A 22,736-nucleotide genomic window follows, 5' to 3' on the forward strand; every position below is an offset into this window, starting at 1 on the left:
CTTGCATACTTCGAGACTGTTTGCTTACATTCTTGCTAGCATTAATATTGTTTTTTGTTTAGTAAAAGATGCTGATCATATTTAAGTCAATAGAGGGTTAAGCTGTATATAATTATGAGATAAGCAGTTTAACAAGGAGATAAGACTGACAAGTTTGCAGTTGTTCCTCGACTGAAGCTTTGAATCAAGGGGAAATTGCACTATGCTTTATTTCTTTCTTTCTTTCTTGTTTATCCTCAAAAAATGTAATAGTGCCTCTATAAGGGTATTTCTATACATCTCATTTTATGTTGACAATATTTACAGTTTAATTTTTTAAAGACTCCATAATTTTAAATATAAATAATATAAATAGCTTTATAGGCACAGTTTTCATTTCTGTGTCCTGTGTATTGGATGGGAGATTCAGGTTGGGCTTTTCCTAACACAGCCATGAACCAATATTTTGCTGCATGCAGTTTGATGGAAGGTATTAGGAAGGACACTTTCTAGAAACTAGGTCTTTCTAGAGAGTATTGGCATAACATTTTTATTTGCCCTGTGAGTAAGATATGACATAAGTATTTTTGATCTGTTTCACAGGGGAAAAAAAAAAAAAAAAAAAAAAAAAGAAAAAAAAGAATGCATTTTGAATGTGCTCCTGCTAAAGTATATATATGGCCTGAAAGCTAACAAACATGGACTAAAATCTGCAAAACTCAAGTTATGATTTAATATTGCCATTTTTAAAGACATTAAGCAACTACACAAAGTTAAACATATTTGAAAACATATTTTAAGGCCCCTGAAATTTCTATTATACAGCTCTATTAGTTAAAGGGGTGTGTCATAAAATTTTCATTGATTGAACATTGAAAATAATCAGTGTCTGGGGTTACAATGAAAATAAATGTGATTCAGGTTTTATCAAAAAGAACATGAAATCTCATCAGGAATTATTATAGCCACAGTAGTACACAGCAGTGCTAGCATCAGACAGTACAGTTGAGATTAGGTTGGACCCTTGCAAAGGTACATGGGGTACCCCATAAGCGAGGCATTGCTCAAACTCCACTTCATCCACCATTTCACTAGAACCTTGATTCTGAGCTGCTGCAGGGGCCAGTGAGTGTGGCTCAGAAATGCTGTGCTTATAAGTGTGACAGTCAACAGGAAGTGACAATTCCTCATAAGAATGCCTAAACTGAGAGTTGGAACTACAATGGTCATCTAAAGTTGAAGGACAGTTCAGGTAATCAGGAGGCATGGCTTGGTGAGAAAAATAGCTTTTGTTAATGATGGTGTGAGATATCGGGTGGGAGAGGGAATTAAGATGAGTACCAGAACTGTGACTGGTTTGTGGTTTGGTACTCTCATTAAGAGTTTGCTGTGGGTGAGCATCATTCATTAGATTAAACTGTGTATTGCCGGAAGTCTGTGAGTTAGGATTGGTGTGTGTGTTGATGTTGCAGTGAGTAATGCTGTGAAAATGTGTGTTTGTGAGTGATTTCATGTTAGTACGACCATGTATGTTGCTGAGAATGTTTGTGTTTTCCTGAAAGTGGTGCTCTTGGTGGTTATGGTAGCTGTATGCTGACTGATGGTGACTGTCCTGAAAATGGGCAAAAAACCCAGCATCCATAGGAGAGGGGTCGGGTGTAGGCAAGCTGTAGGGCTCAAACAAAGTCTGCGTCTCACAGTATGGAGGCAGCCTAGCTTGGGGCAGTTCTGAATATCCAACACTCATGCCCTCCATGCCCAGAGGGTTCTGAGCATCCCCCTCCCCATGAAACACAAAGCTGGAGTCCAGTCGTTTATTTCGTTTCACCTTTTTACGACGCCGTGGTCGATATTTGTAGTTTGGGTTGTCTTGCATATGTTTCACTCGGAGACGTTCCGCCTCCTCAACAAATGGACGTTTGTCCACTATTGGTAAAGCTTTCCATGACTTACCTACAAATAATATGAAAGGGAATATAATATAAATTATTAAATGAGTTCAACACATTCAAGAGACTGAACATTTTCTCAAATATTAAAACAATTTCAGAAATACATTCTGGGCAGCACACTGAGCATTTTACATAGTAATATCTCACAACATGCTTGATATTTAAGCATAATATCTATGGACAAATATATCTAATTCATTCTAATTTATTCTATTTATTCTATTCCAGAATTTGTGTATATAATAGTTCCTTATCACACTTGATAAATAATTTCATACTACCTGCAAATAACATTATTATAAAGCAACAATGGACAAAATATAAATCAAACATTTTAGAGCAGTAAAAAAAGTTTCTGTTAAATCATAATATAAATATAAATTACATGAACGATTATATAATAAAGCTAAATGTCAACTTTGTTGTGTGGTTCACTGTCAGTATTGTTTATTCAATTACAATTGCTTTAACTTGTATAACTGTATAGATTTTAGCCATTTTATCATAGACATCATTTATAGTTTTAAAAAGTGCTAAAATGTTTCAGATAAACCTGTAAGTAATATCAAACTGAACTAAATATCACACTGGAACAATGACTTCCATATGTAATGCGTCTGCGTAAGGTCGAGTTCTTGTTTTAAATTTGACGCCAATATGGATATTTCCCACATTATTATTGTAATTATTATTTCCAAACTGTATTTATAAACTTGATGATTTATTAACAATTATTCTTTTATTTTGAATAATTCAGTTAAAAGCTGTTTAATTCATCTCTGTCTTTTAAATGAATACATTTTACATAATGCAAAACATATGAAACAAGCGAAAAGAAAAGAATATATATATATATATATATATATATATATATATATATATATATATATATATATATATATATATATATATATATATATATATATATATATATATATTTATTTATCTCTACTCACCAAGCATTTTACTCAGCTCTGCATTGTGCAGATCTGGGTTTTGCTGCGCAAGCCTCTTGCGTTCATCTTTCGCCCACACCATAAATGCGTTCATCGGCCTGCGGATGCGCGGCTCGCTCTTTCCGCGCCCTGGACCCGCTGAAGAACATGCCTCATGTTTTGCTTTCGTGTCTGAAAGCGGACTGAGCGGGTCCACCCACGCGCACTGCCTCATGCCAGACATCAAGACTGAGCTGGTGCCTCGGGTCTGGCTCGGGTCGTCACTGGCGTAACCCGCATCGGGACTGCTCATCTCCTACACGCACCGGGCGCGTATCCTTGGTGATCACTGATGAATGTAGACTGTAGCCTCTGGTTGGCCCAAACAGCTTATCCTTTAATGTGCTTTACTTAGTTTCCCTTCTTTAAACGCATACAGTATATTCAACAGTAAGGTCAGAAGTGCAAAGCGAGTTATCGGGCAGCTTTAAATTCAGCAGCCACCAATCGCGACCCGGGTGGGCGGACCGTGCCGTGAAAGGTGTGAAAGAATCCTTCTTCAGAGCGTTTCGCCTCACGGGAGACAAGACTTGACACATTTTGCTTTGCGGGAGGTCAGCTTTTAAAATAAAATAAAATAAAATAAAAAGGACGAATCTGTTGCCTCACCTGTAACATAATAAAGTTATGGTTCCGACCTAATTTATCCCTAAACTACATTGCTTGTATAGCTTTTAATCAAACTTTTAGCTTCTGCAGCATTTAGGAAACTTGTGAAATGTATTTTCTTCTTAGGCGGCTACAAAAAACGTATATTTATAAAGAAATAAATTAAAATGAATAGCTCGCATTTATTTTATTTTATTTTACATATTTATTTATTTATTTATTTGGTTATTTTATTTTTTATTTTATTTTTGTGCAAGAAATAATATCCATCTCTAATATATTAGAGAGGGCTTTAAGAGAGGGCTTCTAAGATATTAGAAAGACATAATTTAAATACTTCTATTTTGCAAACTTTTTGGGGGGGTTTGGTTGATTGGTTGGTTGGCACGTATCAAGGTTTCAATATTTGTTATACAGATATACAATAAATACAAAGTTTGGTTTAGGATTAATATCCTGCCAGCAGACGTAGCCTACCTGAATTTGCAAACAGTAGTAGTAATAAAGGATTGTCACGCGCTGATAATGGCATGCCAACTGCGCAAGAAGAGAAAGGTGTTACACTGTATTGTATGCAGTGTATTATGTTAAAGGGACTTTAAATTTCTCACACCGTTGAATTAAGTTGTAGTGAGCTTTACCATTGGTGTTTGTTGGAGGACTGGCTCTAATATAGTACAAAGTAACTAATGTAAAGTGTTCTTAAAAATCTTTAGTTTAAAATTAACAAGAAAAACTGTAAAGTGTTTTATTTTGACATCTGTAATGCAATTTATATTAATAATAAATTCATTAAATTAATAAAACTATATATGGCAATACAAAGGTATCCCTGTGGTAAAAGCTGTAATGCAAGGCTTTTCATGGCTTGTTACTTTAATGGACACTGTAAAAATACGCATGTGAATTAGAAAATGTTCATGTTTTGAGAACTAAAAAGTACCTATATGCAAATGTGCAGTGTTACGGGAGCAACTGGGAACTTTACCAAAACCACATCCTATTTTTGCTTACCTTGATTTGAATTTTTACTCTCTTACTCTTAATGTTAATTTGGCTACCTGTTTTTATGCTTACAGGAGAGCATTTTATTTTCCTTTCTTTAGTGTGTGAGAGCAGCACATTTGCTAGAGAATCAAAACTCTAGATTCACCAAAATCACTGTTCCCCCATCATACACATAAAACATCAACTCACCCCACCCTATCATACACATAAAAGCAACAAGTGTGTATTTTCACTGCATTTGGCACAGAGCCAATGCCCTCCATACTGGCACTGTAATATATCATCTATTTTACATCTGAACAACCAATGGACCACATTTGCGTCTTTGTGTAATGGTGAGTGCGAACACATATGTAGCTTCCGTCTGACTCATGTAAAGTCCCCCGGCACTCAGAAGCCAATGCTATTGTGTAATTCCCCACAAAGGCTTGCCTGGCGACAGTATGTATGTATATTCATGAGTGTAAGCCTATGTGTGGATCTGTCTGTGAGGGAAAGGATATGTATATCTGAAGTCAGACAGTATGTGCTCATATGCCAAGGACAGGAAGCAGTTTGTGGGGGACAGGAAATGCAGGCTGAAGCACTAGTCTAGATAAGGTTGAGAGACCTCTCCCACACACACACACACACACACACACACACACACACACGCACAGGCACACACATATGTACTTATCTAAATTGGGACATTTGTATACACCTAAACTGTTTTTATATACAGCCAGTTATAAATATTAACACCTTACCCTAACACAAAACTTATTGCAATTTTCCAGTGAAAAAAATAAAACTTTATTTACTTAATTTTTACATTATGTTTGTCAGGGAGTTTTGTGTTTAGCTTACTGCTGAGTACAAATTTGTTCCCAAAATACGGTTAAATAGATACACACACCCATACACCCACCCCTCAATCCATCCCAGACTCCCTTATGCCTTACTGGTGCCTCACATACATGTTAACACTCTAAAAAAAGGTAGGCAGAATCAGTAGGGACAGACACATGTACTGAGGTCTGGGCAGGCAAGGGTCAGAGCCAGTAGGGCAGACAGAACCAACAAAATGGGCAGATCTTTAGCAGAGGGGGTCTTGGGGAGGGGACCACCGTGGAAAAGTGCACCACAGTAAGAATGACCAAACGTGATGACAACAACAAATTGATGGACCTGTTCAACAACAGAAGGCCACAAAACCACTCTTGGATGGCAATCCTCCTCTGGGCATCTCAAGCCATCCAAAAAGGCCTCCATAACCAGCACCTCGATGTCCCAAATGATAGTTGCGACTACCTTTTATGGCCAGATAATTGTCGTGGAGTCACTGAGGAGCATGAGAAGTGCCTATTACCAGATTAAAAACACAATTAAGGAGACAATGCCGATGTAACTGAATGAATGAGATGAGTGGTGGTGATTGACATTAGTGAGCACCTATCAGCGAGGAATTCCTCCTATTTAAGAGCTGGTTGGCTATAGCCTGGGATGCGTCACGTCTGGCTCCTCCCTTTCGGTTGTTTGACGGTAGCTGTAGCCTGTCTTTTCCCCTCCGTTTCCTTCGGCTTGTTTGGGTGGATTCGAGGACTGCTCACCTCTCAGGTATGTGCGAACTGTTCTGTGGAAAGCGGATTGTTTGGCTTTAGTCAGGGTTAAGGAATGGCTGATGTTTTGCGTTATGTGCAATATCCCTATATTCCAGCTAAACGGCGGCTTCTATGAGTTTAGAATATCTGTGCCTGTCAACGGATAAGAACCTTGTGTGAGCACATTGTCCCTTTCCGGTAAGTCAGTTGGTATACCTCCGCGACTATAGTGTGAGAGGTAGACACAAATCCACGACCTGTGGAGTTCAGTGGTGTACCAAGTCTTGAAGGCACCTAAGGAAGGGGGTGTGGTGTATACCATTGCCCCCGCCACAGATTTGGGTAAAGTAAAGCATGTGCAACGATCCTTGCTGAAAACTCAGATTGGTAGAAACCTTTCCCCCATCTTGCAGGACAATCTGGTAGTTGAATCTGTGCAGGTTCACAGAGAGGAAGAGTTGGATGAGGGAGACTTGTTTGTTTTGGTGCCGGAAACACCGCAATTTAGTGTTGGGCAGGTGCCTGGGGGTATTGCCTTGTCCGTTCCTCAGAGGTCGGAGGAGTTACCATCTGGTGAAGCTCAGAGGGCAGAGGAAATTCTTGAGACAGAGGTGAATTTGCAGCCTGTAATGAGTCTCCCTTCAGGTTCTGCTGTGGTCAGGAGGACTGGAAGGAGTACTGCTGGGCGGCATCCTAATGTACATCACCTCCCACAATCGTTGGGGGCAGGTACAGTGTCTAGTATAGTGGGTGGTACAGCTGTTACTTGGTTCTGGCCTTGGAACTGACCACTTAGTGTAGGTTCTGTTTAGTTCACCGCCGGGGCGTCGGTGCAGAAGCTGGGGGTGGATTGTAACCGAATGAATGAGATGAGTGGTGGTGATTGACATTAGTGAGCACCTATCAGCGAGGAATTCCTCCTATCTAAAAAACCATTATCCAAACCCCCGTAAAAACCACGTCTGGCTCCTCCCTTTCGGTTGTTTGACGGTAGCTGTAGCCTGTCTTTCCCCCTCCGTTTCCTTCGGCTTGTTTGGGTGGATTCGAGGACTGCTCACCTCTCAGGTATGTGCGAACTGTTCTGTGGAAAGCGGATTGTTTGGCTTTAGTCAGGGTTTAGGATTGGCTGATGTTTTGCGTTATGTGCAGTATCCCTGTATTCCAGCTAAACGGCGGCTTCTATGAGTTTAGAATATCTGTGCCTGTGAAGGGATAAGCACCTTGTGTGAGCACATTGTCCCTTTCCGGTAAGTATCGTCGTGCATGTAACTGTTTATTAGCTGAACATTTTAGCCAGTGATGCATAAATTTTAGTGGTGTTTTTCTTTGTTTGTATTTGGCTTAGGATTCTCCTTTTCGTTCGTGGCGATTGTTTTTCCTGCTGGCGCTTTCGTTATGGCCCTGTCACTTCTCTTCTGCTATACTGCGAGAACATCGTATCTCCCCACTCATCGAGGGGATTGTTGCTGTCTGGTTTCACTGATTTATATAATTCTTTTTTTTTTTTTTTTTTGGGTTGACTCTCACTGGTGTTTAGAACAGGAGCGCAAAACTGTGTTTGCTCTGTGTGAGCCTGTCCCCCCTGTTGTTTGAATTTAGTTCATTTGTTTTTTTGTTTTTGTTTAAGTCTTTGTATATCACTTGTGATTGCTTATAAATTGTTACTATTTTCTGCTTCAAGACTATACTGTGATACCATTGAACTGTGGTTGATTGTAATATTTCATTTTGAAGTTTGTTTATATTTATTTTTTTCCAGGTGCTGGGTCCCACGGGTGAAGGATTTCTTGTGGTGGTGGTGGTGCTGCTCCTCCAAACGTTTGCCGTGTGACACTTTTGAAGCATTTTGGTGGTGTGATCTGAGTGCACGGTGGTGTGTGTGTGTGTGTGTGTGTGTGTGTGTGAGTGAGTGTGCTTTTGGCTAACTTGCTTAGTGATCACTCCTCCTGTGGTGTACCTCAGCCCTGTAAGTCTGTGGTTTTTGTGTCTTTGTAAGCTGCGTAAATATTAGTTAAAGAGTTGTTTTTTTTCTTTTCTGTTTATTTGAAATTTTGTTAGCCGTACATCTTTTCCGAGCTCTCAGACGCTGCCTTGTACAATGGCTGCATTTTAATGTGATGTGTCTTCTTGCTTTAAATTTAAATTTTGTAATAATAAAAATTTTGTAATTTTGATACCCACGTTTCTGCCTACTATTTTTAGAGAGTCGAACCTGGGTGACCTAATCATAATCCTGTAGGTGTCATTTATATTTCCCTGGGTGAAATTCCCATGGGTGGCGTAGTCGAAATTCCTTGTATCTGAAACCTGTTCCACTTTCCGCCACACAGAGCATAAGACATCACCCAGGACTCGCTTGAAGACATTCCAAAGATCATGGTAGATGATGGATCCCAGACATATCCGCCACTTTCTCCTCTTATGGAACAGAAAGTACAGAGCCAGGAGACACAGCAGTACCTAAACAATGCTTATGAAAGAAATGACTCCAAGAAAGAACAGAATTTCCAGTTGACTCATTGTAGGGGTTGTGTTTCACCAGCCAGGGATGGATCCCGTACAATGGAAGCCTCGTGGACTCAAGAACAAAACAAGTAGAATCAAAGTGTCCAGATCAGCCATTATAAAGGCACCTTTGGTGATGCAGCTCTGCCTCTCCTCAGCTATGAGACAAGTCTGGCCAAACTGCATAGGTTCAGGTTCTCCCAAGGATTCAGGTTGAGGTCTGACAGATGAAACTGTCATGCAAGCCAGCAAACTGGCAGCTGAACATTTTTGGAACCTGGATGTATAGATAAGGTAAATCTGCCAAAAGACACCCAAAGAACTATGCCCAGTGGGCCTGTCTGAAAATTAATCTCTTGGCTGAATGGAAATACTCAATGCAGAAAGATGGACACAGCTCAGACATGGCAGCACCCAAACAATACTTAAGACAGAAAGGGCTCCAGAAAAGAACAGAATTCAGTTCACAGTTTACTCAATACAGTAGACTCAGACTTTTGAATGGGAGCGCAGCATTTTTTAAAATGGCAGGAGTGTGCCAAACCCTAAGTGTCTTTTTCAAGATGAGTCCTCTAGCATTTTTTCTTAGCACTAAGAGTTGAAGAATGTTTAACTTTGGGTAAAACATAGAGCACATCACTGTTACTTTTTTAGGCAGCTATCCAATCACAGTGGAGGAGGGGTGGGACTAATATAGACCAACTGTTACACCCTGCTTGTACTACGACTGAACAGATTACCAGACTACCATATTATTGTTATGAAAATAATGCTTGGAGAAACACTTCATTCGTGATGTGTCTGCTATATTACTTTAGCGGATATTCCATATCATAGCAACACCTTGATTGGGCCAGGACACACCAAGCCAACTTCAAAGAAGTAGTGGTGATGAAAGGCAAGAGTTTGTCACCTTGCAACGGCTGCATCTGGACCAAATATTGCGCTTAAATACAAAACAGACTACAGCCAACTGCAAACTAGTACATGCATTCTGTGCCTCAGGGCATGCAAAGAAGTACAGCTCCTAATGTAGGTATGTTAGTTGTCATCATCTATTTTGGAGTGACTGCAATGTATTCTAAATATAAACTTTTTCTGTTGATCAGCATCATTTCTGGACAGATCATTCACTGGTTTATTATGAGTTTAAAAGAGCACGAGCACCATTGATGCGCCCAGACGTGACACTTTGATTTTGTGAGTACAATGAATGAATGAATGAATGAATGAATGAATGAATTTCAGTTTCAACTAATTAGAAAATAACTTTTTTCCACTTAGTAGTGATCAACTCTTTGTCTTCCACTTGATTTGTGTATATAGTTCATATTTAAGGTAACAATGCAATACATAATATCATATTATTAATATTAATAATATGACAATATCTGTAGTCAATATTGATTAAATGGGAGGATGAAATCCTGCCCATACCCAGCTAGGGGAAACAAAAAGATAAAAGCACTGATGTTCATCTACTAAAGTGGTATTCAGGAACTGTGAATAAATTACTGAACATGCAGCAAAATAATAATAATAATAATAACATCCTCAACAAACAAAAAAAGAGATTGCCTTAGATGAAGTTTGATTAATATACACCTGTACATACACTACCAGTCAAAAGTTTGGACACATTACTATTTTTAATGTTTGAAGTCTCTCATGCTCATCAAGTCTGCATTTATCTGATCAAAAATACAGTGGAAAAAAAAAGTAATATTCAGCAAGGATGTGTTAAATAGATAAAAAGTGATAGTAAAGTTTTTTTTTTTTTTTTAAATTTTAAACAACTTTTTGATCATCAAAAGATCCTGAAAAAAAGTATCACAGGATATAAAATACATATTTAGCACAGCTGTTTCAAACATTGATGATAAATCATCATATGGACCCTTTTCACAAGACTGTGATAACGTGTTTCAATGGTTATAAGCATCGCAAATCCTCAATTTTTTATATTTGGATGTATTTTATTATTTTTTTTACATGTAAATTTATAACAATATACTTTGTATTATATCACATTTGTATCAAATTACACAAAACATAAATAAATAAATAATAATCAATAAATAGTTAATGCTAATGCAAGGGTGTTTCTATTGCAGTGTCAGTAGGAGGGACGGTAAATTTGACATCGTGCTCTCTTCTGACTGCCGTTGTAAGTCTCCCTAATTTTTTTTCTTTGATTGAAAGTCGTGAAAACACTATCGTGGAGTTTTTCTTTTGCTATTTGAGCAAATGGGTATGCACAAAATATATATTTGTGGTACTCTCCCATTCACTGCTGTTGAAGTTTACCCAACTATGACAATATTTCACAATGTTAAGGTTTTTTTTTTTTTTTTTTTTTTTCAGTATTTTTGATCAAATAAATCCAGGCTTGATGAGCATAAGAGTCTTCTTTTAAAAACATTAAAAATAGTAATGTGTCCAAACTTTTGACATACTATATAAGTAAAAATGTGACCCCGTGCTGGCAAAATGAGTTGGAATGAGCACTGTCTACTTTTGAGCTACAGGCAAAAGTGTAGGTTTTTTTTTGTTTGTTTGTTTGTTTGTTTTTGTTTTTTGTCAAATTTGAGGTTTTCAAAAAAAAAAAAAAAAAAATATATATAAAAATAAAAAATAAGCCCTCTTCTAGTGATTCCAATGCTCCAAACAAAAACATCTAAAACCTGTCCTGGAGGCCCCCCTGCCCTGCACCTTTTGTATGTCTCCCTTATCTAACACGCCTGATTCCACTCATCAGTTCGTTAGTAGAGACTGCAAGAACTAAATTGGGTGTGTCTGATTAGGGAGACATATAAAATGTGCAGGGCAGGGGGTCCTCCAGGACAGGTTTGGGAACCACTGATCTAAAATGATCTTTATTTGTACGTTTTCTGAAGGTAACTTTTTCTCTGCTCGCTTCTGGACAACTGAAGAGCACAGCATTCCAGCTTTGTGAATATTTAAATTGAATTATCGATGACATGAGTCCAAAAAAGTGAAATATGATTTTCAAATATATGCTGATGTAAACAAACGATAATGCTGACTGATATGTGCAAAGAGCATGCATAAGATGCACCTTTCCAACAGCTTGTGATCTCCCTATAAGTAGGTCTTAATATAGATCTGTCTAATGTTAATCAAACTTAAAAGAAAAGATCACTCACTGCTCTTGATTAAACTACTATTTGCATCTTTGTTCTTATTTTTAATAACAAAGATAAAATGTAAAAAAAAAAAAAAAAAAAAGAAGCTATATTGTGAGTAATATTATAGTAAGTATTATTAAAAAAAGAAATGGAGGAAAATAGTTTTTTTTTTCTTTGGAATCTTCAGAAAATTTTAACTCGATTTTTCTCAAAATCAACTCTGCTGACTCAAAACGGCCTTCAAACAGCTGTAGCTCAGTCATTTTTTGTCCAATTCCAACAAATCATTTTAAAAGTATTTTAATGGAGAAATTTTGAAAATGTGCTTATTCTGACTCATTTTGCCAGCACAGGTCACAAATATACAAAATTAAAAATGAAATTTAAATGTTTCAAGTGCTTTTTATTAGGGGTGGGGGGCCTCCAACATGAATTTTGCTAGGGCCACCAAATGTCTAGAACCGACCCTGCTGTGCCTGTGTGTATGGAATTACCTGTCTATATCAGCAGCTATCAATAGTCTACAGTATATTCATCATTCAAAAAGAGATACTGAATCTAATATACGAGTATGGCTATATGCAGATATATGAAACATAAAACCTTTGTTTACAATTGTGATTATCAGTTATTTTAATTACTAATGTTGTTATGAAAATATTTGTGTATTGGAATGATCAGGTAACATAACATTAAAAAAGCCTTCTGTCTGTGCCGTCTTGACTAGCTCTCTTTCAACCCTTTTGCTTTAATTCTCCTGCACTGACTCATTCGCTAAACTGAACATCCAGTCAGATATCTCAGTTTCACTGATGGCTGACAGCTTAGTGTCTCCCGGTCTTTAGCCTCAAAATCCTTGAAGGTAGAGTAGCAGAGAAATGTGGCTGCTATGCTGTAGTTCCCCATTCATAGACATAGCCAGTCAACAGCAGTTGAAAAAGGATGTGCAGACCAGAGAGCAGGCAGTTAGATGTTCTTGCAGAGGTGGTGGTAGACAGATGTGGAATTCAAGGAGCTGGTAGAAGTCCACATGGTGAATCTGGTGCTCGTGTAGGCTGAGGCAAATCAAAGAGCATGCTGGCTTGGTGCCTGGATTCAATTCTTTCAATTCAATTCAAGTTTATTTGTATAGCGCTATTTACGATACAAATCATTGCAAAGCAACTTTACAGAAAATTAAGTTTCTACAATATTTAGTAGTAGCTTATCAGTGGTGACTGTCAGTTTATGTGTATACGGCAGAAATGTTCAGAAAAATCAATAAAAGACGTAAACAAACAGACGATTAACACTATTAACAGCAATTATGCAATCAAACTTAGAGCAAAATGTGGTTGTAAATCCCGTGGCAAAACAGAGAAACAAATAGAGACATAATTAGCGTAGCTGCTGTTCCAGCCAAGTAAAAGTAATTAGTTTAACCCAAGTTAAGGATAAATAATGCGCATTTAATCAGATATAACTTCAGTCCAAAATTATTAGATGCATTATTTGAATGCTTGGCCAAAGAGGTGTGTTTTTAATCTAGATTTAAACAGAGGAAGTGTGTCTGAACCCCAAACATTATTAGGAAGGCTATTCCAGAGTTTGGGACCCAAATGCGAAAAAGCTCTACCTCCTTTAGTCGACTTTGCTATCCTAGGAACTACCAAAAGTCCAGAGTTTTGTGACCTTAGGGAGCGTGATGGATTGTAGCGTGGTAGAAGACTAGTTAGGTACGCAGGAGCTAAGCCATTAAGGGCCTTATAAGTAAGTAATAATATTTTGTAACTAATACGGAAATTAATAGGTAGCCAGTGCAGAGACTGTAAAATTGGGGTAATATGATCATATTTTCTTGATCTGGTAAGGACTCTAGCCGCTGCATTTTGGACTACCTGTAGCTTGTTTATTGAGGATGCAGGACAACCACCTAGAAGTGAACTACAATACACCAGACTAGAGGTCATGAATGCATGAACTAGCTTTTCTGCATCAGGAACAGGTGACATGTTTCGTAGTTTGGCAATATTTCTAAGATGGAAGAATGCTGTTTTTGTAACATGGGAAATATGATTTTCAAAAGACAAGTTACTGTCTAATATAACACCCAGATTTTTCACAGTAGAGGAAGTAACAGTACATCCGTCTAATTGCAAATTGTAATCTACGAGATTCTGTGTAATGTTTTCTGGTCCAATAAGTAATATCTCTGTCTTATCTGAATTTAATAGGAGAAAATTATTGGTCATCCAATCTTTTACATTTTTAACACACTCTGTTAGCTTAGATAATTTAGAAGTTTCACCTGGTCTTGTTGAGATATATAGTTGAGTATCATCAGCATAACAGTGGAAACTAATCCTGTATTTTCTAATGATATTACCAAGGGGCAACATGTATATTGAAAATAGCAGAGGACCTAGGACAGATCCTTGTGGCACTCCATATTTTACTGGTGATAAATGAGATGACTCCCCATTTAGATAAACAAATTGGTAGCGATCGGACAGGTAGGATCTAAACCATCTTAAAGCCTGCCCTTGAATACCAGTATAGTTTTGTAATCTATCTAAGAGTATGTCGTGATCTATGTTGTCGAACGCAGCACTAAGATCAAGTAAAACTAGCAATGAGATGCAGCCTTGGTCTGATGCAAGAAGCAAGTCATTTGTAATTTTAACAAGTGCAGTTTCTGTGCTATGATGGGGGCCTGAAACCCGACTGAAATTCTTCATAGAGATAATTTTTTTGCAGGTAGGAGCACAATTGAGCAGACACAACTTTTTCTAAAATTTTTGACATAAAGGGAAATTTTGAAATGGGTCTGTAATTTGCCAGTTCACTAGGATCTAGTTGTGGTTTCTTAATAAGAGGCTTAATAACCGCCAGCTTGAATGGTTTTGGGACGTGACCTAAAGATAACGACGAGTTAATAATATTGAGAAGCGGTTTTTCTGCTACAGGTAACAACTCTTTCAGTAATTTAGTGGGTACAGGATCTAATAAACATTTTATTGGTTTAGATGCAGTGATAAGTTTATTTAGCTCTTCCTGTCCTATAGTTGTAAAGCACTGCAGTTTATCTTTGGGTGCGGTGAATAAAACTAAAGTATTAGATGCTGTGGAATCTACATTTGTTATTGCATTTCTGATGTTATCTATTTTATCAGTGAAGAAATTCATAAAGTCATTACTATTTAACTGTGAGGGAATATTTAGATCGGGTGGCGTCTGGTTATTTGTTAATCTAGCCACTGTGCTAAATAAAAACCTTGGATTGTTTTGGTTGTTTTCTATGAGTTTATGGATATGCTCGGCCCTGGCAGTTTTTAGAGCCTGTCTATAGCTGGACATACTGTTTTTCCACGCAATTCTAAAAACTTCCAAGTTAGTTTTTCTCCATTTGCGCTTAAGACTACGAGTTTCTTTCTTGAGAGAGTGGGTATTACTGTTGTACCATGGGACAGTACGTTTTTCTCTAACCTTTTTCAATTTGATGGGGGCAACAGCTTCTAATGTATTAGAGAAGATAGTGCCCATGTTGCCAGTCATTTTGTCTAGTTCATGCGTATTTATGGGTACACAGAGCAGTTGAGATAAATCAGGCAGGTTATTTGCGAATCTGTCTTTGGTGGCTGGAACAATAGTTCTGCCCAGACGATAAAGCGAAGCTATATAGTTACTGTCATCAATACGCAAAATGCACGATACAAGGAAATGGTCAGTAACATCATCACTTTGTCAGTAAGATTGATTCCATGCGATATAATTACATTTAGCGTATGATTAAAACGATGAGTGGGCCCGGTGACATTTTGCTTTTCCCCCATAACAGTTTAATAAGTTAGTAAACGCAAGTCCTAATGCATCATTTGTATTATCAATATGAATGTTAAAATCTCCGAAAATTAGCACTTTATCAGCGGTAACCAACAAGTCTGAGAGGAAATCTCCAAATTCTTTTAGGAATTCTGTATATGGCCCTGGTGGTCTATACACAGTAGCCAGAGAAAGAGATACAATAGATTTCTTTTGCATATCTGACAGTGTAACATTAAGCATAAGTATTTCAAATGATTTAATCAAACCTGTATCCTGTTTTCTGGGTAACATTGAGAATATCACTATATATTGTTGCAACACCTCCCCCACGACCAGTCTGACGGGGCTCATGTTTATAACAGTAGTTTGGTGGAGTAGACTCATTTAGACCAATATAGTCATTTGGTTTTAGCCAGGTTTCAGTCAAGCAGAGTACATCAAAAAACTATTATCTGTGATCATTTCATTTACAATAACTGCTTTGGGTGTGAGTGATCTAATGTTTATGAGCCCAAACTTTAAAAATTGTTTTTGTTCATTTATTTTATGTTTTTCTGGTTTAATCACGATAAGATTTTTTCTAGATCCTACATTAAATTTATACTTTGACCTCACTTTTCGGGGAACAGACAAAGTCTTAATAGATTGGACAGCGCAAGTACTTATAACATTTAAGCGGGTAGAACAAAAGCCATCATAGCAGTTATTTGAAAATTGGCTTACTAGTCAAATGGAGCGTAGAGTCCTGGAGATGTTGTCCGACAGCAGTTCTGCTCCGACTCTGCTGGGGTGCAGGCCATCAGCGCGAAAAAGCCTAGGTCGCTCCCAGAAAAGATTCCAATTATTAACAAAGAGCAGTTTCTGTTCTTTATGGATGGGCAAGGGTTTAAAAAACAGCAGGCAGGCCATAGGAAACAGGTCAGGAGTAGATAACTTAGGGTCCAAGGCAGGCCAAAGACAATAATCAGGCAGAAAGGAAGGTTAAAACAGGTAGAAAACACTTAAGCCAACAGGCAAACAACGATATGGCACAGAACAGCAAACAAGGCAAATAAATAGGGCAGGGAATGAAAAGGGTAACTAGGGAGAGCAAGTTAATTGAAAAACAATAAGGAAACAAAGGACCGGGTCCTCTATTTTTCTCTTGACCAGCGCTCATCAGCGTTGCCCTGGAAATGGACACAGAGCACCTGCATGCACTCATAACAGGCTGATCGGCCACAGCTGCAAGTCATTAGGCCACGGCCAGATAAGCTGCGTGAGGCCTGAATCTGGTGAGAGACATCTCCACTAAGCCAAAATCTAAAGCCCAGGACACACCAAGCCGACAATCGGCTGTTTGCCATCGTCTGGCCGACAGCGAGCAATGGTTGTGCTAGTTTGTTTGGTGTGTTCCACTCGTCGGCTCTCATCCGGCTCACGTCGGCCTGATTCAGCATGTTGAATCAGCGTCGGGGCTGTCGGCGAGAGAGCGCACTCTGATTGGCTGTAAAGCTACGGTTCATCCAGTGAATCAAAGCACGAGGAGAAAAATCGAAGTGGCAAACCAAGCAAACGACGAAGTCAAGAGGGACCACAAAGAAGCCGGCTGCCATTTTGTCACATTTCTATATGTAGTATAAACAAAGGAAAGGTGTAATATTGCTTTTAGCTTGCATACCTGTTGCCAAGAATCATGAGGCGTTCCCCAACGGAGAAACAGTCAAGGTAGTTTGTGTTTTGCCTTTGGATGATCGGACTGATGAGTTCCGTCAACATGTGGAACTGAACAGTGTTATGTGCTACGTGTGTCTCTTTCCTACCCTGTGTTCTGCTGTTTGGTTTATTAAAGATTGTGAAGATAAATCTCCTTTGTCTCCGTGTTCCTCGCTCCTACACAGTAGGATCATGACAGAAGACTGGACTCACGAAGATAGACTGGGCTAAAGACCAGTTTTGGTGCCTGCGGCAAGATGGTCAGCCTTTGGAAGTGTATGTGGAGGAATTCCTCGAGCTTTCCCATCGGGTGAGCTGGCATGATGCTTCACTCGGTGCTTGTTTTCAGTTGGGTCTGGATGAGGAAATGATTTGCTGTAGTGTTGTCTGTCTCTGTGTTCCTGTCTAGTCCTCAGCCCAGAAATAGCGGCCGCTCCACCCTCAAGCCCACTGACTATTTCATTCTCAATCCTGCCAGTCGCTTCACTACGATAGCTGCAGCATCCTCTCTAACCTCAGCCCAAAACAGGATGAGGAAGAAGAGATGATTCACTGAGGCTCTAGCCCCTGACCAGAGTCGAGAGATGACTCTAGCCCCTGACCAGAGTCAAGAGATGGCTAGCCCAGAGAGTGCTTCCATAACCACGCCAGGCCCAGAGAGGGCTGCTGTTCCCACATCTTGCACAGGGAGGGCCTCAGATACTGAGTCTAGGCCAGAGAGGGCTCAGTTTCCACGTCAAGCCCAGAGAGGGCTCCTGTACCCAGGACCAGCCCAGAGAAGGCTGTTGTTCCCACGTCTGGCCCAGGGAGGGCCTCAGATCCTGAGTCTAGCCCAGAGAGGGCCCCTGTTTTTAAGTCAAGGCCAGAGAGGGCTTCTGATCCCAAATCTAGCCCAGGGAGGGCCTCAGATCCCGAGTCTAACTCAGGGAGGGCTCCTGTTCCCATGCCAAGCCCAGAGAGGGATCCTGTCCCCACGCCCAGCCCAGAGAGGGCTTTTGTTCCCAAGTTCAACCCTGAGAGGGCTTCTGTTCCCGATGTCAGCCCAGTGAGGGCTGCCATTCCCACATCTGGCACAGGGAGGGCCTCAGATCCCGAGTTTAACCCAGATAGGGCTCCTGTTCCTGAGTTGGGCCCAGAGAAGGCTCCCGTTCCTGAGTTTGGCCCGGGGATGGCTCCCATTCCCGTGAATGGCCCAGAGTGGTCTCCTGTCCTCGAGTGCAGCCCAGGGAGGGCTTCTGTTTCTGAGTGTAGACTGTGGATGACTTCTGAGCCCAGCCCCGAGCCTGTTCCAGTAGTGGCCGGGCCAAGTTTCAAGGCCACGGACGCCGCTCCACCATGGCGCCCTGAACTGCCTGTTCTGCCATGGTCCCCTGAACTGCCTGTTCCACCCCAGCACCCTGAACTGCCTGCTCTGCCATGGTTACCAGAACAGGTACCACCCTGGAGGCTGCCCATCCCTTACAAACCTATTTTGAAAGGCCTCCAGGGCGCCCACCCATCTGGAAGTTGATTGGCGCAAGGAAGCACCTTCCAGGAGGGGGAGGTGATGTTGAATGTATGGACCTGTTTTGTTGTGTTTTCTCCCCATGTGCTCTCCTTGACCTAGTTTTTCCCTCATGTTTGATTGTCATTTTGTTCAGGTGTGTCTTGTTAATTACCCTCATTTACATAAGTACTTATAGTGTAGTCTGTCCCTTGATTCCTTTGTCTGGTCTTACCTCAATGTTCTGTGCTATGTGTATTTCCTGCCTACCCTGGGGTTTATTAAAGATTGTGAGGATAAATCTTCTTCGTCTCCATGCTCCTCGCTCCTACACAGTAGTATTGTGACCCAAATGGACTGTTGTTACAAGTGTTATGTGTTTTTTTATATATATATTCAATATCACATGTATACGACAACATTGTAAAAACAACCCTCTTTCACACAGATCTGTGAATTAAAATGTATTATGCATGCCAGGATAGTAGTTTGCAATGTCACTTTGTAAAGAAACACTTAGGACATATGTAGACATACTGTATTACACATGTGCATGACATCAACGTTTTCACAAATTCACGTTTTTTTAGTTTACACAGAGACTATAACAATATCGTTTTTAAAAACTGTTGTGCAAACACCCCCTAAATTGTCAGAATACAGTTTTAAATTGTTGATTTTAAAATGTTGGCATTTACTTTAATGACTTTTTTTTCTATGTATTTCCTATAATAACACATTGGCAGATGCGCTATCATCCTGCTCATGCTAAATGTGTATTTAAATATGTTACAATTTAAAATAAAATGCACATATTTCATAAGGGGAATCTTCCCCCATTTTTTATTTTATTTTTATTAACATTATAACAATACAAAGCAGGTTGAAAAATTGACTAAGTTGTTCTTTAAATGATTTATGCTATCTTTAATTAAAAACAAATGTCACTTTTAATATTTTGTTTCTAATCCATTGACACGTGTTGGCATATGTTCCTGTTCAAATTTTAAAGTTAAATATTTCCTCATGAAAATCAATGACATGTCCATTTTGACCCTATATCAAAGCATTGGCAACCACACATACATACTGCACATAAAAAACAACACCACATACTATGCTGGGTGATGCTGATTACTGCAATAATTTATCATTTTAATGAGCATCAAAAAAGAAAGTCGGAGCCAGAAAGAGAACGAGAGAGTGAGAGTGATATATTGTGTTTTAACTGCCCCATTGTTCTCCCAAATAGAGATATGGTGACCTGGAAACTACGACCTGAGTTTAGCTTTGGTGAGAAAATATCAGAATCAGATATTTTAGGCCACCATGCACACACAGGCTCAAACACAGACATATCAAACACTGAATATTGATTCTGACTTAGTAAACTGCTTTGATTCAAAGATAGACACGTTTGAATAAAAGTTAATCATCATCTATCGGTGTGCATTAGTGCATGTGGAATCAATCTCTCACAAATCTATGTGTCATATATATATGACCAGCTGGGGTACTGACAAAACACAGACACACACACACACACACACACACACACACACACAATTATGGCCTACTTCTCACACAGAGTTTGGCAGTCTATAAATTGTCATTTTATGAGGAAGAGTTGTGAGTGGATAAGTGGTTCTCATTTCTGGTCTTAGAGACCAAATCTGCACACTTTCTATGTCTATCTTATATAAAACACCTGACTCAAAACAGCAGCTCCTTAGGTGAGAGCTCTATGAACTATGAATAATGAAACAAAATGATACTATCTCTCAAATCCTAATTATTTCTGATTTATTTTCTACTCTTGTGCATAGCATACCATCGTTACCATTGTGCACCTTCATTGTTTCCATTCTCTCTCTCTCTCTCTCTCTCTCTATCTCTCTCTCTCTCTCTCTCTCATTAGCTATCCATTTATAATTCTGCTCTTACAATGGCTCTATTCACATTGATATGTGCTTTGATATATGATATGATATATGCTTTTTGACATCTAAATTGATTTCAATCATTAAGCCGAACTGATTTCATTCAAGTAAGCCAAGAAATAAGACTCTTTGTCCTCAAAATATTCTTTAAAATAAAAAGACACACACACACAGAGAGAGAGAGAGAGAGCGATAACGAGAAGTGATTTCACACTTTAGCCTCTCTGCTAACTTCCCATGTATGCGTCAGCTGAGCAGCTTCCCTCTTCTGATCTTTGCAAAGATAGAGCATATGTCACTCAAAATACACATCTACCTAGCTGCTGTATCTAAATGGGGATTTTCCATAAACGTATATTTTCATATACAGCTAGTTATAAAGAATACTCTAACAAAAAACTAAAAATATTAAGTAGGCACACACATATACATGCAAACACACACAAGCACAAACACTGACATTCACTGATTTCATATAAAGTATTAAAGGTAAAAGGTATAAAGGTATTTTCCATCATCCTACCTAAACTATACCCTTAAACATAATCCTCATAGAAACCATTGCAAATCACTTGATTTAAATGTAGTCCATCTAATTTTTTTTTTTTTTTTTTTTTTACATGAGCAAGATAAAAGAATATCTAAAAATAAGGGAGACAACCACAATCCAACATGACAGTTTAACATAGACCAAGACACCATCAAACTAAACAAACTAAGAAAAGGGCTATGAATACAAAGGGATAAACATTGAACTAAACAAGACACAGGTAAAATGAATCTGAAACCATGAAAACATGATTGGTAACCATCTGACCTTCCGAGTCTCTGAAGCAAAAGAAAACACAAATGCAACATGACAGTAAACATGATTTATAAGCTTTGAGGTCCGACTCACTAGTCTGTGTTCAACAGGGTTCACTATATTATTGAGAACATTTTTTCAAAAGTGAGGACATTTAGTCACAAGTATAGTCAAACCTGTACACACACAACAACAAACAAGCACACAACATCCACATGTACATACATAGAATATCATCTTATGTGAGATTTTTTTAGAATATCCATAGTGAAATGAAATATAATTTGAAAAATAATATAATATGCTTATATTTTGTTACTTTGGTGTTTTGTACATTGTTAAGTGGTTATTGAGATGGTTGCGGTTTCTGGTTTCTAGGTGGTTACTTACTGGCCCTAGTCCAAAGAGCCTATCTCCAGGTCTATCTCTTGCCATACAGTATGTATGGCTGAATGACTGAAGTCCCTCTTTCAAAGGATGTTTGTAAGATATATGTCTCACAAATATGTGGGCTCTTTAAATGTATATACAGTATGTGTGAGTAGATCCTGCTGTCTACACTTAATAGGAAGGTTTAAAAGTTCTGGCTCAGCACCATCCCAAATAGACCTTATCCCCACAGAAAACCTTTATCAGATGGCCTTGTGGCCTTACAATAACATTGGCACTATCAGTCAAGCACAAGCTTTATCTGGCATCCCTGCCCTGTAACAACAATAAATACAATGACTCAGTTATGCATCCAACCTCAGTCCAGCCTCATTCCAACAACAACAAATAAAAATGTTAAAAAATGAATGAATGGAACAACTGCACTTTAAATGTAACCATATTTGAAAGCTTTTATTTCATGTATTTGAGTATAATTACTTAAGGTCAAAGATGTATTGCCCCACTGTATCAAGCAATTCAGCCAAAGTGGGCCAGCAATTTCTAAAGACCTATATATATTTATGTAAATTTATGTATGTGTGTGTGTGTGTGTGTGTGTGTGTGTGTGTGTGTGTGTGTGTGTGTGTGTGTGTGTGTGTGTGAGAGAGAGAGAGAGAGAGAGAGAGAGAGAGAGAGAGAGAGTTTTATTTATTAATTATTGAACTGCCAACATCCATTTGCACACATTGATCTATATCTGCTAAATGCAATGTCCAAACTTATGACACACAGACAACAGGGCATTGATGACACACACCAAGTTGTCCAATTCTGCCCATAGAGGCCGCCAAAACTGA

The 22,736-nt window shown here is 38.8% G+C and overlaps 1 protein-coding gene across 1 annotated transcript; it reads right to left on the reverse strand.

Annotated features, from left to right (window-relative positions):
* Positions 1 to 615: 615 nt before the first annotated feature.
* On the reverse strand, positions 616 to 3,337 carry sox17 (SRY-box transcription factor 17). Its single transcript, XM_042728417.1, has 2 exons — positions 2,888 to 3,337; positions 616 to 1,932 (listed from the first exon to the last, which is right to left on the reverse strand). The coding sequence occupies exons 1-2, from the start codon at positions 3,177 to 3,179 to the stop codon at positions 929 to 931; spliced, it is 1,296 nt and encodes a 431-aa protein (XP_042584351.1). The 5' UTR covers positions 3,180 to 3,337; the 3' UTR covers positions 616 to 928.
* Between the last annotated feature and the right edge of the window lie 19,399 nt (positions 3,338 to 22,736).

The sequence above is a fragment of the Cyprinus carpio genome, chromosome B7 (genome assembly GCF_018340385.1).
Source record: "Cyprinus carpio isolate SPL01 chromosome B7, ASM1834038v1, whole genome shotgun sequence".
NCBI lineage: Eukaryota > Metazoa > Chordata > Actinopteri > Cypriniformes > Cyprinidae > Cyprinus > Cyprinus carpio.